At 47.4% G+C, this 22,762-nt stretch overlaps 1 protein-coding gene across 3 annotated transcripts in view; it reads right to left on the bottom strand.

Moving 5' to 3' along the window:
- The window catches only part of CTDSPL (CTD small phosphatase like), a gene marked incomplete at its 5' end in the record, with an annotated part of 104,221 nt that extends 85,895 nt beyond the window's left edge, over positions 1-18,326 (bottom strand). The window contains one exon of one of the 3 annotated variants that reach the window (XM_081105876.1): positions 18,175-18,326. In XM_081105876.1, coding sequence (XP_080962002.1) covers positions 18,175-18,253 — 79 coding nt within the window. The remainder of the gene's footprint in view (positions 1-18,174) is intronic. The other 2 variants (XM_081105877.1, XM_081105878.1) reach the window with 2 other exon arrangements.
- Positions 18,327-22,762: the final 4,436 nt, after the last annotated feature.

Genomic DNA, 22,762 nt, shown 5'->3' with positions numbered 1-22,762 from the left:
GATAACACCTACACTGAAGGTTGTTGGAGGATAAAGTGAGATACACACGTAAAGTGCTTGGCGTGTAGTAGTCACAAAATAAATGGTAGCTCCCATAGTGCTTTGCAAACCTTCTTCTTAAAGGACTGCACATGAGCACCTCAAACACATGGATGGCCAGTCTCATTCATCTGTGCATCCCAAGCACCTGGTACAGGTGAAGAGCATGTAGTAGGTGCTCAATAAAAGTTCACTGAATCAATGAATTAAAGATAACCATAATATGAACACATTAAATACTTATATAAGGCATATGTATAATATTATTTAATTACAATAACCTTCTGAGGTATTTACTCCTATAAAATCAAGGCTCAGCCCTGGCCGGTGTGGTTCAGTCGGTTGGGTGTCATCTAGTGTACGGAAGGGTTGCTGGTTCAATTCTGGGTCAGGGCACATGCCCAGGTTGCGGGCTCAATCCCCAGTTGAGGCCCTGAGTGAGGCAGCCAATTGATGTTTCGCTCTCACATTAATGCTTTTTTTCCCCCTCTCTCTCTCTTCCTAAAAATCAATAAAAAAAAATCTTAAAAAGTATCAACTAAAATCAAGGCTCAGGGAGATTAAGTAACTTGTCAAAGTTCACACAACTCCTAAGTGATGGAGCTGGAATTCAAACCCAAGCCTGTGCCCTTGAACATTATACTCTATTGACGGCCCTTGCCCGGGCAGCGCAGGAAGCTGCGGGGAGAAGGTGGCCTTTGAGCTGGATCTTAGAGCATGACGAGGAATCCATCAGGCACATAAAGGAAAAGTCATCCCAGTATGAAGAACCAGGACATGACCAGTGGAGAGAAAAAGCATAGCCTCTTTGGGCTCAGCAAGCAGTCCATTACCGCATGAAAGGAGATGCCCGGAGAAGAGGCTGTAAAGGTAAGCCCAGGGTCAGGCCGTGAAGGGCCGCAGGCTATGAAATGTCATGTTTTTATCTTGGAGCCGACGGGCAGCCATTGAAAAACAGCTGGATCAGGCAGCAACACGATCAGAGCTGTGCTTTAGAAATGGACACCCAGCAGCCCCACCGAGCAAGAGCTGGAGCGAGAGCCCCGACAGGAGGTAGGAAGAGAGAAAAGAATGTTAGCTATTTGCCGGCTCTTTCCTTCGCATCTCTGAGACTCTGGCCATCTCTGCAGTATTTTCTAAGGGACGTCTTCATAGGAGCGGCAAACAGAACTGTGTTCTCTATACCAACAGGGTGACACTCCCTGGGTGAGGATCTCCTTCTCAGAAAAGTTACACCCGGTTTGTTTAACTGGTGGCAAAAGAACTCCGGCTACCCAGGGGACGAGCCCCCCCTTCCCTACCATTTCGGGTCGTAGACCAGTGATGGCGAACCTATGACACGCGTGTCAGAGGTGACACGCGAACTCATTTTTTTTGGTTGATTTTTCTTTGTTAAATGGCATTTAAATATATAAAATAAATATCAAAAATATAAGTCTTTGTTTTACTATGGTTGCAAATATCAAAAAATTTCCATATGTGACACAGCACCAGAGTTAAGTTAGGGTTTTTCAAAATGCTGACACGCCGAGCTCAAAAGGTTCGCTGTCACTGTCATGGACTCACCTCCTTTATTTCGGCAGATGTCTGGGAGCGGCCTGAAAGGTGCCCCCACACCCTCCCGAGCCCAGGCCCACTCTGCGGGGCTGGGACCTCAGTAGCACATTTATTTCTGTTCTGGTGATATTCGATTCCTTTGTTCTCTTAGCCTCCATGAAGATAGTCACTATTTTTATACTATCATATAACTACAGGAGCCTATATTTTACATTCAAATGCTTATTTATCTTATCGTGTACTTCTGTGTTACTTTCTGCAGAAGGGCATGCAAGATTAGAAGAAATTCTCAGCCCCAATTTTAAACCTGAAAAGGATATACTATACAAAATCTGTTTGGGTACGTTCCTAAAAAAAAAAAAAAAAAAAAAAAAAAAAAAGAGTGGAGAAAGTCATAGGTTTTATCTTTCGGAGCCCCCACCCCCACTCCTGCAAAATGCAGAGTAAGTCTGCCCTGCCAGATTGCAAAATGTCTTGATCTTCTCTTCTGCTTGAATCATGACCCAAAAGTTACTTCTGAGGGAGGGCTGGTACTATATTAAGCTTAGCACTGCTTCACATTAAGGAGGTTGATCAAAATTTAAGGAGAGAATACGTCTAGAATAGACCCACACGTATGTAGTCAATTGATTTTTAATAAGGTTCAAAGGCAATACAATAGAGAAAAATGGTCTTTTCAATAACTGATGTGGACACAACCAGACATCCATATGCAAACAAATAAACCTCAATTTCTGCTCTTCAAAACACATCTTTAACATCTCACCACCCATCAGGACAGTCACTGTCAAAAAGACAAAAATTTCAAGCATTGGTGAGGATGTGGAGACACTAGCACCCTTGTGGACCTGGTGGGAATAGAAAATGAGGCAACTGCTGTGGGACACAGTATGGCTGCTCCTCAAAAAATTAAACCCAGAGTTACCATATGATGCAGCAATTCCGCTCCTGGGTATCCACCCAACAGAACTGAAAGTAGGGAGTCAAATATTATCTGTACATCCATGTTCACGGCATTATTCACAATGCAAGCAATCCAAGTGTCCACTGCGGGATGAGCAAAAATGCAAACAGTGGTATATTTTATAAACCACACATATAAAAATATGCAATATGTAAAATATATATGTATTATAATATATATATACACACACAAAATGTAATATTACTCAGCCTTAAAAAAGAGAGAAATTCGGACATCGATTAACCTTGAGGATATTACACGAAATGAAATAAGCCAATCATAAATACAAATACTGTATGATTCTGCTGATATGACCATATCAGGGTGTCCAAAATCAGAGACAGAAAGAATAGCAGTTGCCAGGGGCTGGGGGTACAGAGTTTCAGTTTCACAAGATGAAAAATGTACTGGAGATGGATGGTGGTGATAGTTGCACAATCTAAATGTACTTAAAACCACTGAATTGTACCCTTGAAAATGGTTTAAAAATGGGAAAAAAAAACATTGCTAAAAGAATGAAAAGACAAACCACAGACTGCGAGAAAATACTTGCAAAAATCCAACGAAGTACTGTGGTATCTAGAATATATAAACAACCTTCAAACTAAATAATAAGAAATGAAACAACCCAACTTTTAAACAAATAGGCAACAATCTGAACAGACATTTCACCGAAGAATTTAAACGGCAGACAACATAAAAAAGAATCTCAGCGCTATCAGTTGTCAGGGAAATACAAATTAAAACCATACCAAGATAACCACTAGATACCCATTAGAATGGCTAAAATAAAAACCTGACAAGGCCAAGAACTGACAAGGATACAGAGCAACTAGAACTGTCATATACTGCTGGTGGAAATGCAAAATGGTCCCACCACGTTGGAAAATAATTTGCAGGTTTTTTTTTTTTTTTTTTAATAAAGTTAAAGCATTCACTTGCAAACTGTAGTCCAACCCTACAGTTGACTAGGACTCAGCAACAGCAGCAAACAGCAGCTGGCGCATACAACCCCTGGATGAATTTCAAAAGTATTACACTAATTGGAAGAACCCAAACTCCAAAGCTACATCCTGCATGACAATGATGCCGTTGTAACAACCTGGCTATTATTTAACAGAAAAGTGGGAGAGGGAAGACTAAATATAGGCGTGCCGTTTCTATAGCTTTGCCAAAAAGCTGCAGTTAACATTTTCCAAGTCTGTTCCGCACCGATCAATGGGGAAAGAGGCTGGACAAAGGCAGTTTAGACGCATGCCCGGTAAGGTCTGAGTGACGTGGAAAGGTGTCTACCTGTCTGCCAGTCATAACTGGGAACAAATCAGCGGCCAGGATGAGTGTACAAAATCTAAATACGTGCGCTTCTGGACAAAGGAGCCGCGCTCTCTTCTGGGTCCAGGGCTCCTGTGATCCCGTGGCAGGGGCACGCTCCCCTGTGCCCACGTGGTGCACGGCCACGGTGGACCCCACACACGGACGAATGAACTTCAGTCACTTAGATGCTGAACGACGCCCGGCTGCAACATGGAACAGAAGCGCTGGCCCCTGGCCTTGCTTCTGGCTCTGCTGGAACCCCAGCTGCCCCTTGTCCAGGACCGGCTTAAGGGGCAGGGGACTTGGAAACCCGAAAAATGTAACTCCACGCCAGTAAAATCTCTATCCACATCCCATCCTCCCGTGCAAATCTTAGGAAACCCATTTTCTGAAGATATCGCAAGAACCTCACTCCCACAAGCGACAGGGGAGTTTGATTCTCCGGTAACAAGCCATTCATATGACATCCTGTAAAAGGCAGAAAGTGATAGAGAAAAGAACAGATCAGTCATTGTTGGGGGCTGAGTGTGCAGGGCCGGAACAGCAAAGGGGCACAGGTCCTCTTCTCTATTTTGATTGTGCTGAATGGGTTTGTCACACAGAACGTTGCAACCGCAGGTAACACCAAAAATAATAATTTTTATTGCATTTAACTTTACCAGAATAATAAAAATACTTAAAGTTCAAGGAGAGAAGTCAGGCCTATGGTAGTGAATCAGGGTACACTGTAGGGCGGAAAAATTAATGCTCCCAGTAAGAGCTTATATAATCGACAGAGTGAATAGCTACCCACATTATACCCCTGTTTGATGACTGCTATGAAATGGATCTGTTCTAACCAAAACAAAAATGAACACCTCGAGCCATTTCCTCCAAATGGGGAAAGAAAATAGGCTGAAGTCTATGGAACTAAAGTCACCGGTGTCTGACTTGCACAGAAGTGAGTCAAGTACTTATGTAGAACAAATTTATGAGATGCTAAGCACGAAAGCTAAATCTTGATCAGAATGCAGAGGGAGACGTCACATACAATTTAAAGTACCGCATGAATTATGATTGGAATTCTGACTTCTCTCTGGTACTGAAAGGCTACACTTATTCAAGCCATGTTGACAAGGTGGGGCAGTCTGTTCTTCAAGATACCCCCAAACATTGGAAGATGAGGTTAAATACAGATTTTGAAAGGTAAGAATAGTATTAGTCATCAAATGTTGAGCCAGCTCTCTTCAATTTTGAAAGTGCTTCAAGTACCAGGATTTAAAAACATTTTGGCAAATAGCCTTAACACAAATTATAATTACAAAGAGACCTTTCAGTTTTTATCTCGAAGCAGCTACTCAGAATCAAAATGAGCTATTACTTAGGTGATTACATAACCCTCAGCATCCATACAGAACACTGTTTATTAGCTTCTGGTTTCCCAGAACTATGCACCAGTGTTTCCAGCCTCGATCCCAAATATTAAACTGTCCGCATCCCAACCCAGGGCTACCCGCAGTTCCTAAGTCTTTGCTCCATTATGTGATGTGATTTCAAGGCCATAAAGGCAAATGTCTGCTTAATTTTATTTTAAATAAAGCACTGAATATGCATTCTCATTTAAACAAAATCCGAAAATGTATGTTAAAAGATTAAAGGAAAGAAAACCACTTAAAGAAAGTAGATCTTAAAAAAAATTTAGAATATGTTTTTATTGGTTTGAGAGAGACAGAGGGAGAGAGAGAAACATCAATCAGCTGCCTTCTGCATGCCCCCTACCCGCATGTGCCCTGAAGAGGAATCAAACAAGTGACCTCTCGGTACATGGGACAATGCTCAACCAACTGAGCCACACCAGCCAGGGCAAAGAAAGTACATTTAAAAAAGAAAGGTCATTAAAAACACTGAACTTTAAATGTCTGATGAACCAAGATTTAAGATCTGGAAAATAAGTTCCAGGGTATATATCATACCTTCAACATTACCCAAGAGAATCCTTACATTCCTTTTTTTTTCATAGCTATATGCTGCCAACCTTGGCACCATATATTACTGCCAAAGGGAGTGAGAAACAAATTTAAATCTAGAACCATTTGTCGCCAGAATGTTTCTTGACCTCGGCCAGTTCCTGGCTGAAAGGACCCAGTGCACCCACTGGCACTGCCATGTATCCCCGCTCCCAGCCCCCAACATCATTAAAAGAGAAAAAAGCCATCTACCTCACTTCTGGGTATACATTCCAAAGGAAATGAAATAATTATCATGAAGAGACATCTGCACCCCCAGGTTAATTACAATATTATTTACAACTAGAGGCCCGGTGCACAAAATCCATGCACTTAGGGGAGGTGGGGGTCCCCTTTGTGCCCTCTCACAGTCCGGGACCCCTTGGGGGATGTCTGACTGCTGGCTTAGGCCCGCTCCCCTCCTTGATGGGGAGCGGGCCTAAGCCATCAGCCGGACATCCTTAGCACTGCCACGGAGGCAGGAGTGGCTCCTGACACCACCGCTGCGCTAGCCAACCATGTGCCCGGCTTCTGGCTGAGCAACACCGCCCCTGTGGGAGCACACTGACCATCAGGAGCAGCTCCTGCTTTGAGCATTTGTGCCCTGGTAGTGCCCATCATAGCAACTGGTCATTCTGCTGTTCGATTTGCATATTAGCCTTTTATTATATAGGATAGCCAAGACATGGAAACAACCTAACTGTCCATCAATGGTTGAATGAATAAAGAAGATGTGAGATACATATATATATATACATATATATAATGGAATATTATTCAGCCATAAAAAGAAGGAAAGCCAGCCATTTGTGACAACATGAATGGCTCTTGAGGGCATTATGCTAAGTACAATAAGTCAGACAGAGAAAGACAAATTCTGTACTATCTCACTTATATGGGAAATCTAAAAAACCACAAATTCATAGAAAAGGAGATCAGATTTGTGGTTGCCAGAGGCAGGAGGTGGGAGGGGGGAATTGAGTGGAGGTGGTCAGAAGGCACAAACTTCCAGTTATAAGATAAACAAGTATTGAGGATGTGACGTACAACATGATGACTATAGTTAACAATACTGGATAGTATATTGAAAAGTTGCTAAGGGAGTAAATCCTGGAAGTTCTTAGGAAAACACACATTTTGTAACTCTCTGAAGTGATGGGTGTTCACCAAACTTCCTGTGGTTATCATTTCACAGTAGAGACACATTTCAAGTCATTTTGCTGTAATTTTTAAACAGTGCAGGACCATGGTCGGCGAACTGTGGCTCGCGAGCCACATGCGGCTCTTTGGCCCCTTGAGTGTGGCTCTTCACAAGATACCACGTGCGGGCGCACACATACAGTGCGACTGAAACTTCGTGGCCCGTGCGCAGAAGTCAGTATTTTGTGGAAGAGCCACACTCAAGGGGCCAAAGAGCCGCATGTGGCTCACGAGCCGCAGTTTGCCGACCACTGGTGTAGGATATAAATTATATCTCAATAAAACTAGGAGAAAGATAAACAAACAAATACCTCAGAATTAAACTGGAAGCGGTGTGGTCCCTCATGAAAACCCCAGTCCTGCCATTTCAGATGGGGTTTCTCTACAACCAGGGACACTCCAGTCAAGTACAGTGACGGTAAATTTCTGAGGCCCTCGGCCCGCTCCCAGGGCAGCGTAGCCTGGGACTAGTCTTTTCCAGTCACTGGCCAGGGAACCCTGTCTAGTGGTCAGGAGTGCTGAGTCCAAAGATAAGCTCCTTTGTGTCTGCTCCATGAGGACATCTCTACTTAAGTGAATTCTTTCTTTATGAGTAATAAAATGAAAGATAAGATACGGGTTTGAACATGCTTGCCAACCAAACAGAATGAGATAAAAAAAAAATGCATTTAAACCCGGATACTCATGAACTCTGGTCCAAAATTTTGGTGTTAAGAGCAAAACTCATGAATGTATTCTTTTAAGATTGGTTAAACAACTGATGCCAATGAAGCCCTACGGCGCTACATGATTTCACATCGAATGCATCACCATTTTTCTCTTTTTAGGGGACCATCAGGATTCTCAAAGCACTAACTCAATTTGACTTTCACATAGATCATTAGCACAATGTTGAAATAAACCTTTAAAATGATAACTTTCCAACTCCAGGCTTCCTTAAAATACCCACTTTGGATAGGTCTAAAAGTTAACCAGGGGCCTTCTGCTTCTAGGAAGATGGGGTAGACATACATCTTCCTATTCTCCCCACTGAGTACAACTGAAATATTGTTTATCCAGCACATACACGGAGGAGATTCTGGAAGCTGGAGAGAAGGCGGACTAGCTGGGGACTTTGAGATCTGAAACAACACGGTGGTTGGTAATCCTGCGTTTTCGTTCTGCCTCATGTAGCCCACGTTTAGAGCTGAAGAGGCTGGATATAGAGAAAAACCAATAGTTGCAGACAAAGAGCCCCCTCAAAAGCCTACTCTTTGTAACCAAAAAAACTAGCAGAAAGATAAGACAGTCAACTTTCGGATAGTACCTGCCCTACTGTAGCCTAACACCACACACACACACACACACACACACACACACACACACACACTATGGCCCCACCCCCACCCATGTGAGCAAAACCCAATGGCTACCTAGAATTCCACCCTTATCAGGGCACAAGGAGGCACCCCCCACCCCTGCTGGGGCAGCATCAGAGAAGACATCGGAAGAGTCAGAGCTTTTACCACTGCCTCGTAGTAATGATACCACTACCACTGCAATTTACTTTATTTTTAAATATATTTTTATTGATTTCAGAGAGGAAGGGAGAGGGAGAGAGATAGAAACATCAATGATGAGAGAGAATCATTGATCGGCCGCCTCTGCATGCCCCACACTGGGGATCGAGCCTGCAACCCAGGCATGTGCCCCAACTGGGAATCAAATCATGACCTCCTGGTTCATAGGTCGACGCTCAACCACAGAGCCATGCCGGCCGCGCCCCAGTTTAGAAGAGACCATGTGGGGGCTTCACTCGCTCCCTTGCCCTGCAGTGTCTCTAAAGAGTCCAAGTGGAATCCTAGACGTCTACCTCTATCTGGCAGTAACAAGGCAGTGCTGCCCCTTCTCTGCTGGATCAGTGTCAGAGAAAAGCAACGAAAACAAGTAGGTTTAAATAAGATGCAGAGTTTCCGTTGTTCAGGTTTCAAATGTAATCTAATTGCTATTCCAAGAATCTGAAAATCTCAAACGAAATAAAAGACAACGGATAGATGCCAACGCCAAGAGGATGGAGCTGTTGCACTCATCTGACAAAAATTTTAAAGCAATTAGAAACACAATGAAAACAAATGAAGAAAACAGAAGGCCCCAGCAAAGAAATGCAAAGTATAAAGAAAAACTAAATATAATATTTAGAACTAAAAAATACAAAAATTGAAATTAAAAGCTATGTGGATGAGCTTAATAGAAGAAAGGATGGGGATGAGGAACAAATGAATGAACTTGAAGACAGAATAACAGAAATTGCCTAATTTGAATCAACGGAGAGAAAAGAGATTTTTTAAAAAATTAGTACTGATAAACTTGTGGGCCTATAACACAGGACCTAATAATTGTGTCCTCATCGTCCCAGCAGAAGAAGAGAAAGGGCAGCACTTGAAAAGTACTTCGGGAAATAATGGCTAAAAACTTCCCAAATCTGGCAAGAGACATAACCCTGCAAATTCAAGAAGCTGCGGGAGCCACAAACAGGATAAACACAACGGAATCCATGCCAAAATATATCATAACTAAACTTCAGAAAACTAAAGATAGCAATGTCACTTTGGAAGACAATTTGGTGGTTTCGTACAAAACTGAAAATATTCTTACCATACAATATGGCAACGGCGTGCCTTGGTTTTTACCCATATGAGTTAAAAATTTACATTCACAGAAAAACCTGCATACAACTATTTATAGCAGCTTCATTCATAATTGCTAAAACTTGGAAGCCATCAGGATGTCCTTCACAAAGTGACTGGTGCATCCCAACCAGAGAACATTATTCAACACTAAAAGGCAATGAGCTATTAAGCCATGACAAGACAGGGGGAAAGTCAATGCATATTAGGAAGTAAAACAAAGCCAATCTGAAAAGGCTGCATACTTTATCATTCCAACCACGTGACCTTCTGGAAAATGCAAAACTATGGAGACACTGAAAAAGATCAGGGTTGCCAGGGGTTGGGGGAGGGAGGGAGGAACGAATGGGCAGAACACAGGATTGTCAGGCAGTGAAACTATGCCGTATGATACTATACGAATGGATACACGTCCTTACACATTTGTCAAAACCCACAGAATGCACAACACCAAGAGTGAACCCTAATGGAAAATGTGGACTTGGGGCGATAATGATGTGCCCACGTAGGTTCACTGACTACAATAAATGGACACTCTGGTGCAGGATACGAATGGCATTACTAGGGGGGTAGTCAACATTATATGGGAACTCTACTTTCTGTTCAATTTTGCTGTGACCCTAAAACTGCTCTGAAAAATAAAGTCTATTTAAAAATAGAGCGATCTGAATAAAAATGAAAATCCAACACACCTAAATGTCTAGGACATTGCGAAAGTAGTGCTAAGAGAAAAATTTGTAGCACAAAATGCACACATTGGGGAAGAGGAAAAGTCTCAAATCAATAATCCAAGGTCTCTCCAAGAACCTAGAAGAAGAGCTAACTAAACCCAAATCAAGCAGGAGGAAGGAACTAATAAAAGAACACAGATAAATGAAGTCGAAAACATAAAAGCAACAGACAGAAATCAATGAAACATAGAGCTGGTTCTTTGTAAAGAACAAGAAAATTGAGAAACCTCTAACAAGACTGACAAAAAAATAAGATGAAAGACACAAACAATATCAGGAATAAAAGAGGGGATTATCACTTCAGACCTTGTAGGCATCAAACAGGTAACAAGGGAACAGTACTATGAACAATTACTAGTATACACACATCTTTGACAACTTAGATGAAATTGATAAAAATCTCAAGAAACAAAAACTGTAACAACTTACCCAGTATGAAAGAGATATTTTGAATAGCTCTCTATTAAGAAAATTGAATTTGTAGTTAAAAACTCCCCCAAATAGGTATTTCCAGGCCCAGATGATTTCACTAAAGAATTAACACCAATCCTATCCTATATAATAAAAGGTTAATATGCAAATTGTTCCCCTCCGGCAGGAGTTCGACTGACCAAGGGGGAGTTTGACTGACCGGGAGTTTGACCGCTTGTTATGATGTGTGCTGACCACCAGGGGGCAGCACGAAACATGGCGGGTGTCAGCGACATGGCGCTGGCAGCGGGCAGCAGTGGAGGTGCTGCCGGCCCCAATGGACCCAATGAGAGTGGGACCGCAGTGGGATGGTGGAGCAGGTGAGCGGGTGGTACCAGGCCAAGGTGGGGTGCCAGGCGGGGCTGCAGGGTTGTGAGGCTGGGGGTGCAAGCTGGGGCTATGAGACGGGGCGTGTGAGCTAGGGCCCAATCTCTGCAGGCCACCCCAAGGGACCCCCCCCCCCATGCATGAATTTCATGCACCGGGCCTCTAGTTCTACATAATCTCATCCAGAAAAGAAAAGCGAGAACACTTCCCAATTTATTTTATGAAGCTGATATTAAACCAAATAAAGACAATTAAAACAAAACGACAAAAAAACTATAGAATAATATCACTCATGAATACAGGTATAAAAATACTTAACAAAATATTAACAAATAGTATTCATCAATATATAAAGAGATTTATATACCATACCATGAAGTTTACTTTAGGGACGCAAGTCTGGTTCAATATTAAAAAATTCATCAATGTAATCTACCATATTAACAGACTAAAAATAAAAACTCATATGATCATATCAACGGATGCAGGGAAAGCATATGATGAAATTCAACGTCCATTCTTGATAATAACTCTCAGAATTTAGAAGAACTTCTTCAACCTGATAAAGACATCTACAAAAAACCCTACACCTGACATTATATTTAATGGTAAAAAACTGATCGGGAACAAGACAAACATGTCCATTCTCACCATTCCTACTTAAAATACTTCTAGAAGTTCTAGTCAATGCAACAAAGCAAGAAAAAGAAATAAAAGGCATACAAATCAGAAATGAAGAAATAGAAGTGTTGTGCTCTTATTTGGTGAAATGTTTTGCTCAGTGGATAGAGCAGCAGCCTGTGGACTGAAGGGTCTTGGGTTCAATTCTGCTCATGGGCATGTAGCTCAGTTGCAGGCTCAATCCCCAGCCCTGGTCAGTGCATATGTGGGAGGCAACCAATAGGTGTGTCTCTCTCACATTGATGTTTCTCTCTCTGTCTCTCCCTCTCCCTTCCACTCTCTCTAAAAAAATTAATGGAAAAATATCCATATCCTCTGGCGAGGATTAACAACAACAATAAAAGGAAAAACTGATCTAAGACAAGGAGAAAATAGTTGCAAACCATTTACCTGACAGAGGACTAACATCTAGAATATGTAAAGAATTCTCAAAAACTTAACAGCAAAAATATCTGAACCACAAGCAAAAGATACAAAGAGCTATCTCACCAAAAAATATATAGCACATAAAAAGATGTTTAATATCGTTAGCCTTCAGGGAAATGCAAATTAAAACCATAATGAGACACCACTACGCACTTGGCAGAATGGCTAATATAAAAAAAACAGTGACAACACTGAATGCTAGTGAGGATGCAGAGAAGCCGAAGGACTCGCACGTTGCTGGTGAGAATGAAAGATGGTACGTGTACTCTGGAAAACAGTTTGGCAATGTCTTAAAAAAGTAAATATACAACTTCCATGAGACCCAGCTATTGCATGTCTGGGTATTTATCCCAGAGAAATGAAGGCTTGTGTTTACACAAAACCTGTACACTAATGTTGATAGGAGCTTTATTCCTAGTAGCCAAACCCACAAACAACCCAGGTGTCCTCCGAAGGGTGAATGCTTGAACAAGCGGTGGTATATCCACATCATGGAATACTACTCAGCAATAAAAAGAGCAACCTATGTATGCAAACAACAACCTGGGTGAAAATCCAGAGAATGAGGACTATGCTGACTGAAAATAGTCAATTACAAAAGATCGCATAGAAATGGCCAAGTTTTAGAAATGAAGAACGAACACACCAGTGGGCTAAGGAGGTGGTAGGGGTGGGGGAGAAGTAGGGGTGGCTATACAAAGGCATCTTGGGGGGCCTTCCTGGTGATGGAATTGTTCTGCATTGTGACTATACCAATGTCGACATCCTGATTTTGTGCTATAGTTCTGCAAGATGTTAACATTGGAGAGATGCGGGTAGAGGGGATAAGGGCTCTCTGTGTGATTTCTTTTTTTTTTTTTTTTTTAATATATTTTATTGAGTTTTTACAGAGAGGAAAGGAGAGAGACAGAGAGTTAGAAACATCGATGAGAGAGAAACATCGACCAGCTGCCTCCTGCACACTCCCCACTGGGGATGTGCCCGCAACCCAGGTACATGCCCTTGACCGGAATCGAACCTGGGACCTTTCAGTCCGCAGGCCGACGCTCTATCCACTGAGCCAAACCGGTTTCGGCTCTGTGTGATTTCTTAAACTGCATGTCAATCTACAGTTATCCTATATAATAAAGAACTAATATGCTAATTAGACCAAACAGCAGCATGACCGTCCGGACATCCTTCCGGCCAACTGTCTGGACGACCTTCCAGATGCAGCCAGGGCTGCGAGGGCCAAGCCCCTTGCATGAATTTCATGCACTGGGCCTCTAGTCTCTAAATAAAAGGTTTAAGTTTAAAAAGTTAATCAAACTGAATCGGCTTCAAATGTCTTCTGGCATCTGAAAGAACTATTGCTTCCAAGAGTTTCCCGCTTGCTGTAATTTTGTTAGCTGCCCAAAGGTTAAGCTTAAGTGCGGCAAACATTTGGGAGAAATCTACCTAGCACCTTGGGCCAAAATCTCTGCCAAAACAAACTTGCCTAGAGAAATCTCATCGAGGGACATGTATTAGCTTACAAAATAACCGTTTAGCTGGAGTGGATATGCTCTTGCTAATATTGCATATTGATTGAGGGTTCTTTGTTTCATTATTATTAAATTCTCACCATTATTTATTTCCCTCCAAACAGCGATGAGGAATTTCTTTTCTACTTTAGTTTAAAAAATTCATCTCAAAAACACGAGTACACTGTCATTAATATTTAAACAAAAAGGCAAAGTTCCTTCACTTGCCATCTCAGCCCTCTCCCCAGAGAAAATCATTGTTGTCAGTTTCAAGTATTTCTTTCTAGATTCTTTGTATTTCTATGTACAGTTTTGCAGGTGTGTGTTTTTACAGCTAGCATCATACTATTTAAACTGTCTTTCAAATTCCTTCCCTCCCCATAAAATGTCTTGGAAATTTAGTTGTCAGTATATTTGATCCGATTTAACTCATTCCTTTCCGTTGCCTGGCAGTAGTCTGTGGTATTGAGGTACCAGAGTCGAAACGTTTGTCTGCTGACACTTCAGAAGGCTCCAACTTTTGCTCTTGCAAGCAATGCAGCCACTAGTGACAATCCTTGCCCGTGTTTCTTTGAGCGCATATGAGGCTATTTCAATGGCAGAAAAACCCAGAAGTAGAACTGGGCTTTGAAGGGATAGCCAGCATTGTTGATTGGCTGAACCACTACCTGCTCCCACTCATGTTCAATCCTCTCCTCTCCTCCTCCCACAGCAAAGGCTTAGAAATGCTGGAAGCTCACTTTGCTTACAGCTAGGGGTGGCCACCTGACCCAGCTGCAGCCAATTAAACATCAGCAAAAGAATGCGAAGTGCTCCCTAGGAATGTTTTTGCTTTCCAGGTAAAAGGGATATAGACGCGGTTGGCACTGTCCCATTTCCCTGCCCCGAAGGTGGCTGAGGTATTCGGAGGGGTGGCAGCCCTGTGACAGCACAAAGGAAAGCCAGGAGAATCAGGGTGATGTCAGCCTTGACCGATGAGCTGCTGAAACAAAGCCAGCAGTAGCCTACCTCCAGACTGCCTGTTATGTGAGAAAAATGAGCTCCTCTATTGGTATATGCTGCAGTGTCAGTCTGGTTTTCGGTTACTTGTAGCCACATGATTCGGTACTAAATTACTCTCTAAAAAGTCTGTACTCACTTTATTTATTCTCTCACAAAAAAATCTTTACGAGCATCCATTCCCCAAACTTTTATTTACTTTGGATGTTGGCAACCATTTAAGTGTTTAACCAAGCTGACGCATGAAAATGTTTCATGTGAAGCGGAGCGTCCCTTCATGCATGTCCTGGACATTTGGATCTCCTCTCCTATGACTTTCTTGTGTCTAGCCCTCGACCACTTTTTACTGTCCTGTCTGACTTTTTCTTATTGATTGGTAAGCGTCAATTTCCAGAGAGCAAAGCAGACGGAATTACACTCCTGGGGAAATCTGTCTCTGCATCTTAACACTATCAATCATATCAAACACAACTAGGAAATCAATCTCCCACGACAGGCCAGGCTGACAGGGACAGTCCTGAGAGTCTTCCCGGAGTGCTGCCGCCCCCCCCCCCGCCCCCCCCCCCGCCCCCCGCCCCAACATAGCAAAGTGTCAAGAAGTAACTCAATTCGTGCAAAACACTACAGCCCGCGCTTGGCACTGCTTTTGCAAATCTACACCTAAAGCCAGGCTTATGAAACAGTGGCACACGGTGAAGCAGGCAGAGTCCTGAACTCATTTAACCTTCCTATCAATCAACCCTGAGACAGGCATTATTATTCCTATTTCACAGAATAAATGATGAAAGCAAACTTTTAAAACCAAACGTTTCTTTGCCACAAAAACTCACAGCATTCCAGGCCGCATATTTAAAAACAAAAATGATTAAGTGTTTACCTGGAATTAAAATGATGCAAAACGTCCCGTGCCTATCTAAATACATCAACATGCTTACGTTAGAAGCATTGCTAAACCTGTTCAGTGGTTTAGGAATCTGAAGAAGCTGTTCCAAAGTCAGGCTCCAAAGTTTATTGCCACACTGTAACTAACCAAAATTATTTCCTTTTTTTAAAAAAGCAAAAAACTAAATCGAGCAGGATTTTAATGCTTCAGCAAAAAGAAGCCACTAGCTAGCTACCCCACCCCCAGAGCAAAGGGGTAAAGAATTCCTCTAATCAGTTAACAATCAACCAGTCTGACACTGAAAAACAAACAAAATGAGCTGTTAAAGATGATAAAAGGCCGTGGTGGAAAGCAATGTAAACAAGTAGAATTGAACATGCACCATCCTGAGTATTTGGACACGGTTTGGATTTTGGATGGACTGACTCTACTTTAACAAGCCCAGCAGCTAGAGGAAAAGAGAAAATTGAGGAGGTCCGGATCCCAAAGTCAGGTGTGGGGCAGCAGGAGGGCTGACGCCCTGACAAATACTTCCCTTCTTTATGCCCCACCTCGTCTCACTCACAGAGCTGTGGGTTCTCTCTCTGGCAAGGCATCGCACAAAACACTCAATCCACAGCGGGCTCGGAGCACAGGCATCACACCTCCTGGATGCGTTCTACTAAACCCTCCCAGGGGACACACCCAGCCCAGAGCCTGCAGGCCTGGCCCCCAAGAACGGACAATCCTTAGGGCAGGAAGACCAGGCCACCCGGGTGCGGCCTGCTTGGGCTCCAGGTTGAACATGGATGCTCACCTGGTAGAAGTTTTTAGCCAGTTGGTAAGGCACAGAAAAATGCCTGGGGGAGTTTGAATTCTCATTTGACATAAAAGAAAACCAGTCTGCAGACAGAATGTTTACAGTCTACAAAAGTGCACATGGGTTGAAAATTCCCAGTCTGAGGGTACCTCTGGTTGTTTCTTGCGTTTTCCTGGTGGGCTTGCCCACTGGTCCCCCCTTGGGGAGAGGCAGTGGAGTGCTCCCCCACCCCACCCAGCTCCCTCAGAAGGGTTGCCCACCTCACCCCACTGGCACAGCAAGGGTGCTAACACTTGGGAGAAGAAAGGTGACTCTTTCCCAAAGTCAGTGTGGCCAGGCCAGGCTTACAGGAGGGGGTCCTCCCTGGTGAGCCGCTACTGACCTCCACCCAGGTGTTTGCTGGGGCACAGCAGTAAGAAAGTGAGGCAAGCTTTCTTCATCAGCACAAAACTAGCTAAATCCCTTGGCCCTTCTGTCCAAGCCTCAGGACAGCTCATGAGAGGAACAGTAAGCAGGACATATGAGAGAGGGGGACACCAAGTCTCCGAGAGGGACCAAGGCAAAAAGAAGAAAGGAAGGAGGAAAAGGAAGGAGGAAACCGAAGAGGGTGATGGGACCAAAATGTGGCAAAATCCAACCAGGTGCTGAGCACAGCGCTGGCCCTGGGAAAGGACACACCTGGCAACCCCAGGGCTGCCTGTGTGCCTGCTGGAGCCGGGCCCTAAATGAGCCCAGGGAGGACCAGGCCTTGCAGGTGCTCCCCCAGGCTGGGGTTGCTGAGACTGCACAGAGCAGAGAGGGAGGATGGCTTAGCACTGCCCGGCACCCACCCCCCGCCAGCCTCGCACAACCAACTAAAAACACACAGGCACACAGCCTCGCTGTCTGGCGGACACAAACGGTACAGGCAGGCGCGCAAATCTGCACACACAGCTTTCAAGTGTGAGAGTGCACACCCCTACGCCCTCCCTGTGCATGGACACAACATATTCAACCTGCCAGTTGAATGGTGCAGGAACACAATCACACAAACTCCATCAGGAGCGAACACACATACAACATCTCTGCAGGCTCCTGCTCGTGCAGGCAAAGGTGTTTCTCTGTCTCTCTCACACACCACACGCCACACACACCACCACCTCTTAGATACACACACACCTCTACATACGATACATACACAAACTCACAGCGCATTAGGAAAACAGGCACGCACACCTATCCTTATCCGTACAATCTCCCAGCTGGAGCGTGCACACACAAGTTAGTGCACACACACTCATAACCCATCAGGCACACCCGCACACTCACAACCTGCCAGGAGCACACACCCGCTCACAACTTCTCTGTCGGCTGGAGCACAAACACAAACTCACAGCCAGCCAGGGTCACCCCGCGCACCCACCAGCTCCGGCTGGGATGCACACACCACTGCACACGCTCTCGGCCCGCGCAGGCACGCTCGGCCTATCTCCGCCGGCACCCGTAAGCCCCGAGCCTCCCCTGCGGGCGCACCCCGCACCCCGCACCCTCCCCAGGCCGTGCCAGCGCCGGACCGCCAGCGCCCGACGGCAAACTCCGGCGGTGCGGGCTGTGCACGGCCCCGGTCCGCAGCGCCCGCGCCCCTCCTCACCTTTCTCGCTGGCGCCCCGCGCCCGGCCCTCGTCCTCCTTGGGGTTGGTCACCTGGGTGATGATGGCCGGGCCGTCCATGGGTGCGCGGCGTGGCGGCCGCCCACCGGCCCGGCCCCCCGCCTGCCGGGCGCGCGGGGGTGAGGCGCGGTGGGCGCGCGGGGCCGCGGGCCGGGGGGGGCGCTCGCCGCCGCCGCCGCCTGGGCGCGCCCGCCGCCCGGCCCCGCGCTCGGGGAGAGGCGGTCCGCGCCCGCGCCCCAGTTCCCGCTGCCGCCGCTGGGCTCGAGCGGCCGCCGCCTCGTCACCATGAACCGCGGAGCCGCGCCCGGGAGAGCCGCGCACCGGGCGGCGGAGGGGAGGCCGGGCGCCGCGGGAAGCCGGAGCGGGCGAGGGGGAAGGAGCGAGCGCGGAGCGAGGGCGGGAGGGCGGGAGGAGGGAGGGACGGAGGAAGGGAACGAGGGAAAGCAGGGGGGCGGGCGGGTGGGTGTGTCCCGGCCCAGGGACCGGCCTCCGCGGCCGCCGCCGGCTCTGCCCGCCAGCCCCGGGGGGAGAGGGGTGCGGGGTGAGATGGAGGCGGTGAGTTGGGGCGGGCGGGCGGCGCGCGCGCGTAGGGGTCCTGGGCAGATGAGTGAGGTGAAGGGTTGGGGTGCAGGCGATCCCAGAGAGGTTCTGACGGGAGATGTGAGGGGCCTGGGCGTCAGGGGATGTCAGGGGGCTGCAAAAACGAGTGGGGTGAGGGATCTGGGGGTGAGGGCTGTGGGGAGGGTCTGGCAGACGAGTGGGGTAAGAGACGTGGGGGGGGGGCGGGTAAGAGGGCCCGTGCGTGTGTGGTGGGGTGGAGGGGTGCGCGGTGCGGGGACTCGGGGACCAGGAGGGATCGCTTGGCTGCGGGAGTGAGGATGGGCCCCGGGGAGGGGTATGGGGTAGAGTGTGGGCTGGGGCTGGGGGTCCCGTGAGGGTGTTTGGGGGGAGATGCTGGGCGAGGGGCGTCCCAGGGAGGGAACCGAAGAGCAGGGACGTGGGCGGGCGCGCCCGGGTGTGCGGTGCAGAGGCTGCTAAGGAGTGGTGCCTACCCCGCGGCGGCTGTGCCGGGGTCCCGGGCGCTGGTGTGAGGAGGAGCCCGGGGTTACCGGGATGAGGAAGCCGGGAGTGAGCGGGGGTCAGGATGGGGCCGTCTGCGGACGGGCTGGGGGCTCCAGGCGTGCGGTGCTGGCGGAATCCGCATCATCTTTGTGCCCCAGAGTCCGCGTGCGGGGCCCTCGAGGATCAACCTCCTGGCACGGGGTGGTGTGCCTTCGAGGGGGGCCTGGGCAATGGGAATTTCCGGGTGCTCTACTGAAAAGGCCCCCCCCCCCTGCCCCCCGATCGAGGGCTGGGGAGAGGAAGGGGCCCGTGGCGGGCCGAGCGGGGCAGGGACTGTGCTTCGGAAGCGCCGCCGGCCACTGTCAAGCCTGGGGCGACGGCTGGAGCGCGAGCTCGACGGCAAAGTGCCCCTTCGGCCCGGAGAGCGAGCCCTGGGCGCCCGCGCCTCCACGTTCCAACTTGGAAGCCTCCCAGGCAGCTTTGTAAGCCAGGGGGCGGGGCAGTGCCGCAGGGGCGGGGCTGGGGCGGGGCGGGCGCACTCGCGCGCGCGCTCCGCCAATCAGGAGGACTGGGGAGGGCCTGCGGGGCGTGACGTAGGGGCCGGGCTGAGTGGGCGGGCTGCCACTCAAGCGCCCAAAAGCGGGGTGCGGCGTTGCGCGCGCACTCCAGGCCTTGTGGGCGCGCCCGGGCTTGTTGCGCCCTAAAGGAAGCGAGGCCATGGGACCTTTCTCCTGCACATACACGGGAGCTTGGATTTGGTTGCAACCAGGCCGAGTGCTCACGGGGGAACCAGCGAGCCTCTCCAAAAATGTATTGTACATTTAAGGAAGCGCGCTTCTGCGGAGGTGGTGGTGGGGAGGGGGATGGGGGTCAGCCAGTAGGCCTGTCTGGTCTCTGCACCAGGGGTAGCCCAGTGCGGGTAGTGGGTAGCTCGTGCGGGAGACAGCCCTGGGACAGGGAAACAGCCCTGGGACAGGGCCTGTGGCTGAAGCAGGGGAGAGCACTTAGGGGAGCTGCTCTAAGAGATAGCCAGGCGAGCAGGGGGTGTTTTGCCCCCCAAGCCAGACCTCAAGTGACATCCTGGTTGTGTGCGAGGGGGGAGGAAGGGTCTGGGTGTCAGTTGCCTTGGCATGAGCGCTTCTAACTGCACCTTTGGGACCCCGGTGTAGAGCCCGCGGCAGCTGAGCCATGAAGGTTGAGGAGAAGTGCCCTCTGGTTAGGAAGGCAAGACCTAGTTAAGTAGCCCAGGCCCCAGGACATGCCCTGCCGCACCCCCCCAAGCACAGACCAGATGAGGGCCCGATGGCACCCCGACTGTCCTTTGTCCCTATTTCTGATGCTCTTCACATCTGTTGTAGGGGTGGGTATGGCTGGGCCAGAGCCTGACGAATTAAAATGTTCTCTGAATTCTATTTTAGAAAACTACTGAATTCTAAGGGGTCCGAGAGGGCTTTTCCAGAGATAGCTGTGTGGGGAGATATGGTTCCTCAGATAATGCTTAGTGTATAACCACAAAGATCAGCATCCCTGCTGCCTGGCTGACACAGCACCCCATTAGCCAGGGCAAGGTGATGGGAGCATTTGGACTCACTGATCCACAGCCCGAGGCCTGATTTATTTCGGGTAGGGGACTCTCAGCGGTTTTGTTCACTTAGCTGAGGCTGGGAAGGAGCTCAGGGTACAGGGCCAAAGGAAGTGGTTTTCATCACAGATTCTCTACTGGCCTTTCCTCTAATAATGACTCCCGGGGCTCTCCAGTAACAGTGCTCCCTTACCTGCATCCTCTCTCATCCTCAGCTTCCTGAGATCACCTCAAAATAAACAAACACAAAACAAATCACACACACAAACACCCAGGTGTTTGTCTCAGGCTCAAGCAACCAAACAGCTTGCTTCTTTTAAGTCCTTCTTCCCCTTCTCCTCCATATTCTGTTCATTTAAAGTTTCAATTTATTCCATAAATAGTAATAGACATAAAAAACACAGTCCTATCTTTTAGTCAATCTATTTCCCTCTGTTTCTCCCTACCCTTGTTAGATGATGACATAATTTTTATGTAGCTATTAAAAAATAGCTAAAATTACAAGGTGAGCGTTTTCCATGTGGTGACATAATCATTATAACTACCGTTAAAATGATTGCTTAATACCTAGATGATATAGTATTTTGGTTTTATAGATAAAGGAGAGATTCAAGAATTGCTATTGGGACAACTGACTGGCCATGAGGAGAAAATCCATATTTACCTCGAATAGATCAAATTGTTAAATATACAAAATTCTTACATAAGGAAGTAAATACACCAGAACAAATATGAGTAAATGCCTCTTTGATCTTGGATGGGAAAGGCCTAAGAATGACAAAAACTCCAGAAATGACAAATGTAAATTTGGCTGCATTTGTTCATTAAACAAACACTTACTGAGCTCTCATTATGTGCTGGGTTCCGGTCTAGACCCAGAATCTCAGAGGAGGTTTTGGGAGCTGGGCCGTCACACTCTCACCTGTCAGATCTAGCCTGGGCTGCCCTGAGGGCCTTAAGCCCCAGGCACTTTGGGTTCCCTGGGAAAGAAAGCAGAGCAGCCCAGTGACCTGGGACAGGTGCCAACCACTGAAAGCCAAAGCACACCAAACCTCAGAAAGGGAGCCCCAGAAACAGTACAGGGGAGCTCGGGGGTCTGTCTCTGGGTTTGAGCTTCTCAGCCTGTCCCTGCTCTGCTCTCCACCTCTGACTCCTCCCCTCCAGGCTCCATTCTTGGTCTGCCTTTTCTCTGTAGGTAGAAGTGAAAAACAACTCACACCAGCTTAAGCAACACTGGGGACTATCTTGACACCAGTAACCAAACTGGGTTACCTGCCTGGGCTGGAGTGGGCTGGGAGCGGTGCCCCTAAGCGAGGAGCTGGAGGGCCCTAGAAGGAGGCTGCGAACTCTGGCTGCCCCTCCCGTGACCTGGAAGGCCAAGGTGTTGTTAGGGAAGCCAGAGGGCTTCCTTACGTCCCCAGACGCCCTGTCTGGTCTTCCCCACGCAGATGCCCACGACATCATTCTTAAGGGCTCCCTGACAGCTATTCCTTTTGCTCTCAACACTCATGCTCCCATGACGTCCTGATTCCTCCTTTCCAAGACTCCCTCTCCCCTTCACACCTGGGTCCCTCTAACCAAATGCCCAAGTCCACTGACACCTGGGGCTTCCTAGGCACCGTTTCCCTCTGCCCTTATCCCCAGGGATGCTTTCTAAGGGGCCCCACGTGGGACATGTGTAAGGCATCCTTCCCACCCACCTACAGACACTTCACTCCCGAGAAAATAGGTCCCTTCGTGGACCAGTGGTCCAGCAGGTGTAGCCTGCCCCCTGGTGGCCCCCGTGTTGTGAGGTCCCAATCATGTGCCCAATTGGATAGAAGGCTGGCTCCTGTCCCTGCCAGCTCCCTGGGGTATACCATAGCCAGACTGGGCTCACTCATGTCCTTCACTGCACCTAGCGGTCTTGATTTGCACTCCTGTTC

Source organism: Myotis nattereri (assembly GCF_964212035.1).
Source record: "Myotis nattereri genome assembly, chromosome: 14".
Classification (NCBI taxonomy): domain Eukaryota; kingdom Metazoa; phylum Chordata; class Mammalia; order Chiroptera; family Vespertilionidae; genus Myotis; species Myotis nattereri.
The sequence above is the reverse complement of the archived record's forward strand: the minus strand, read 5'-3'. Positions and strand labels throughout refer to the sequence as shown.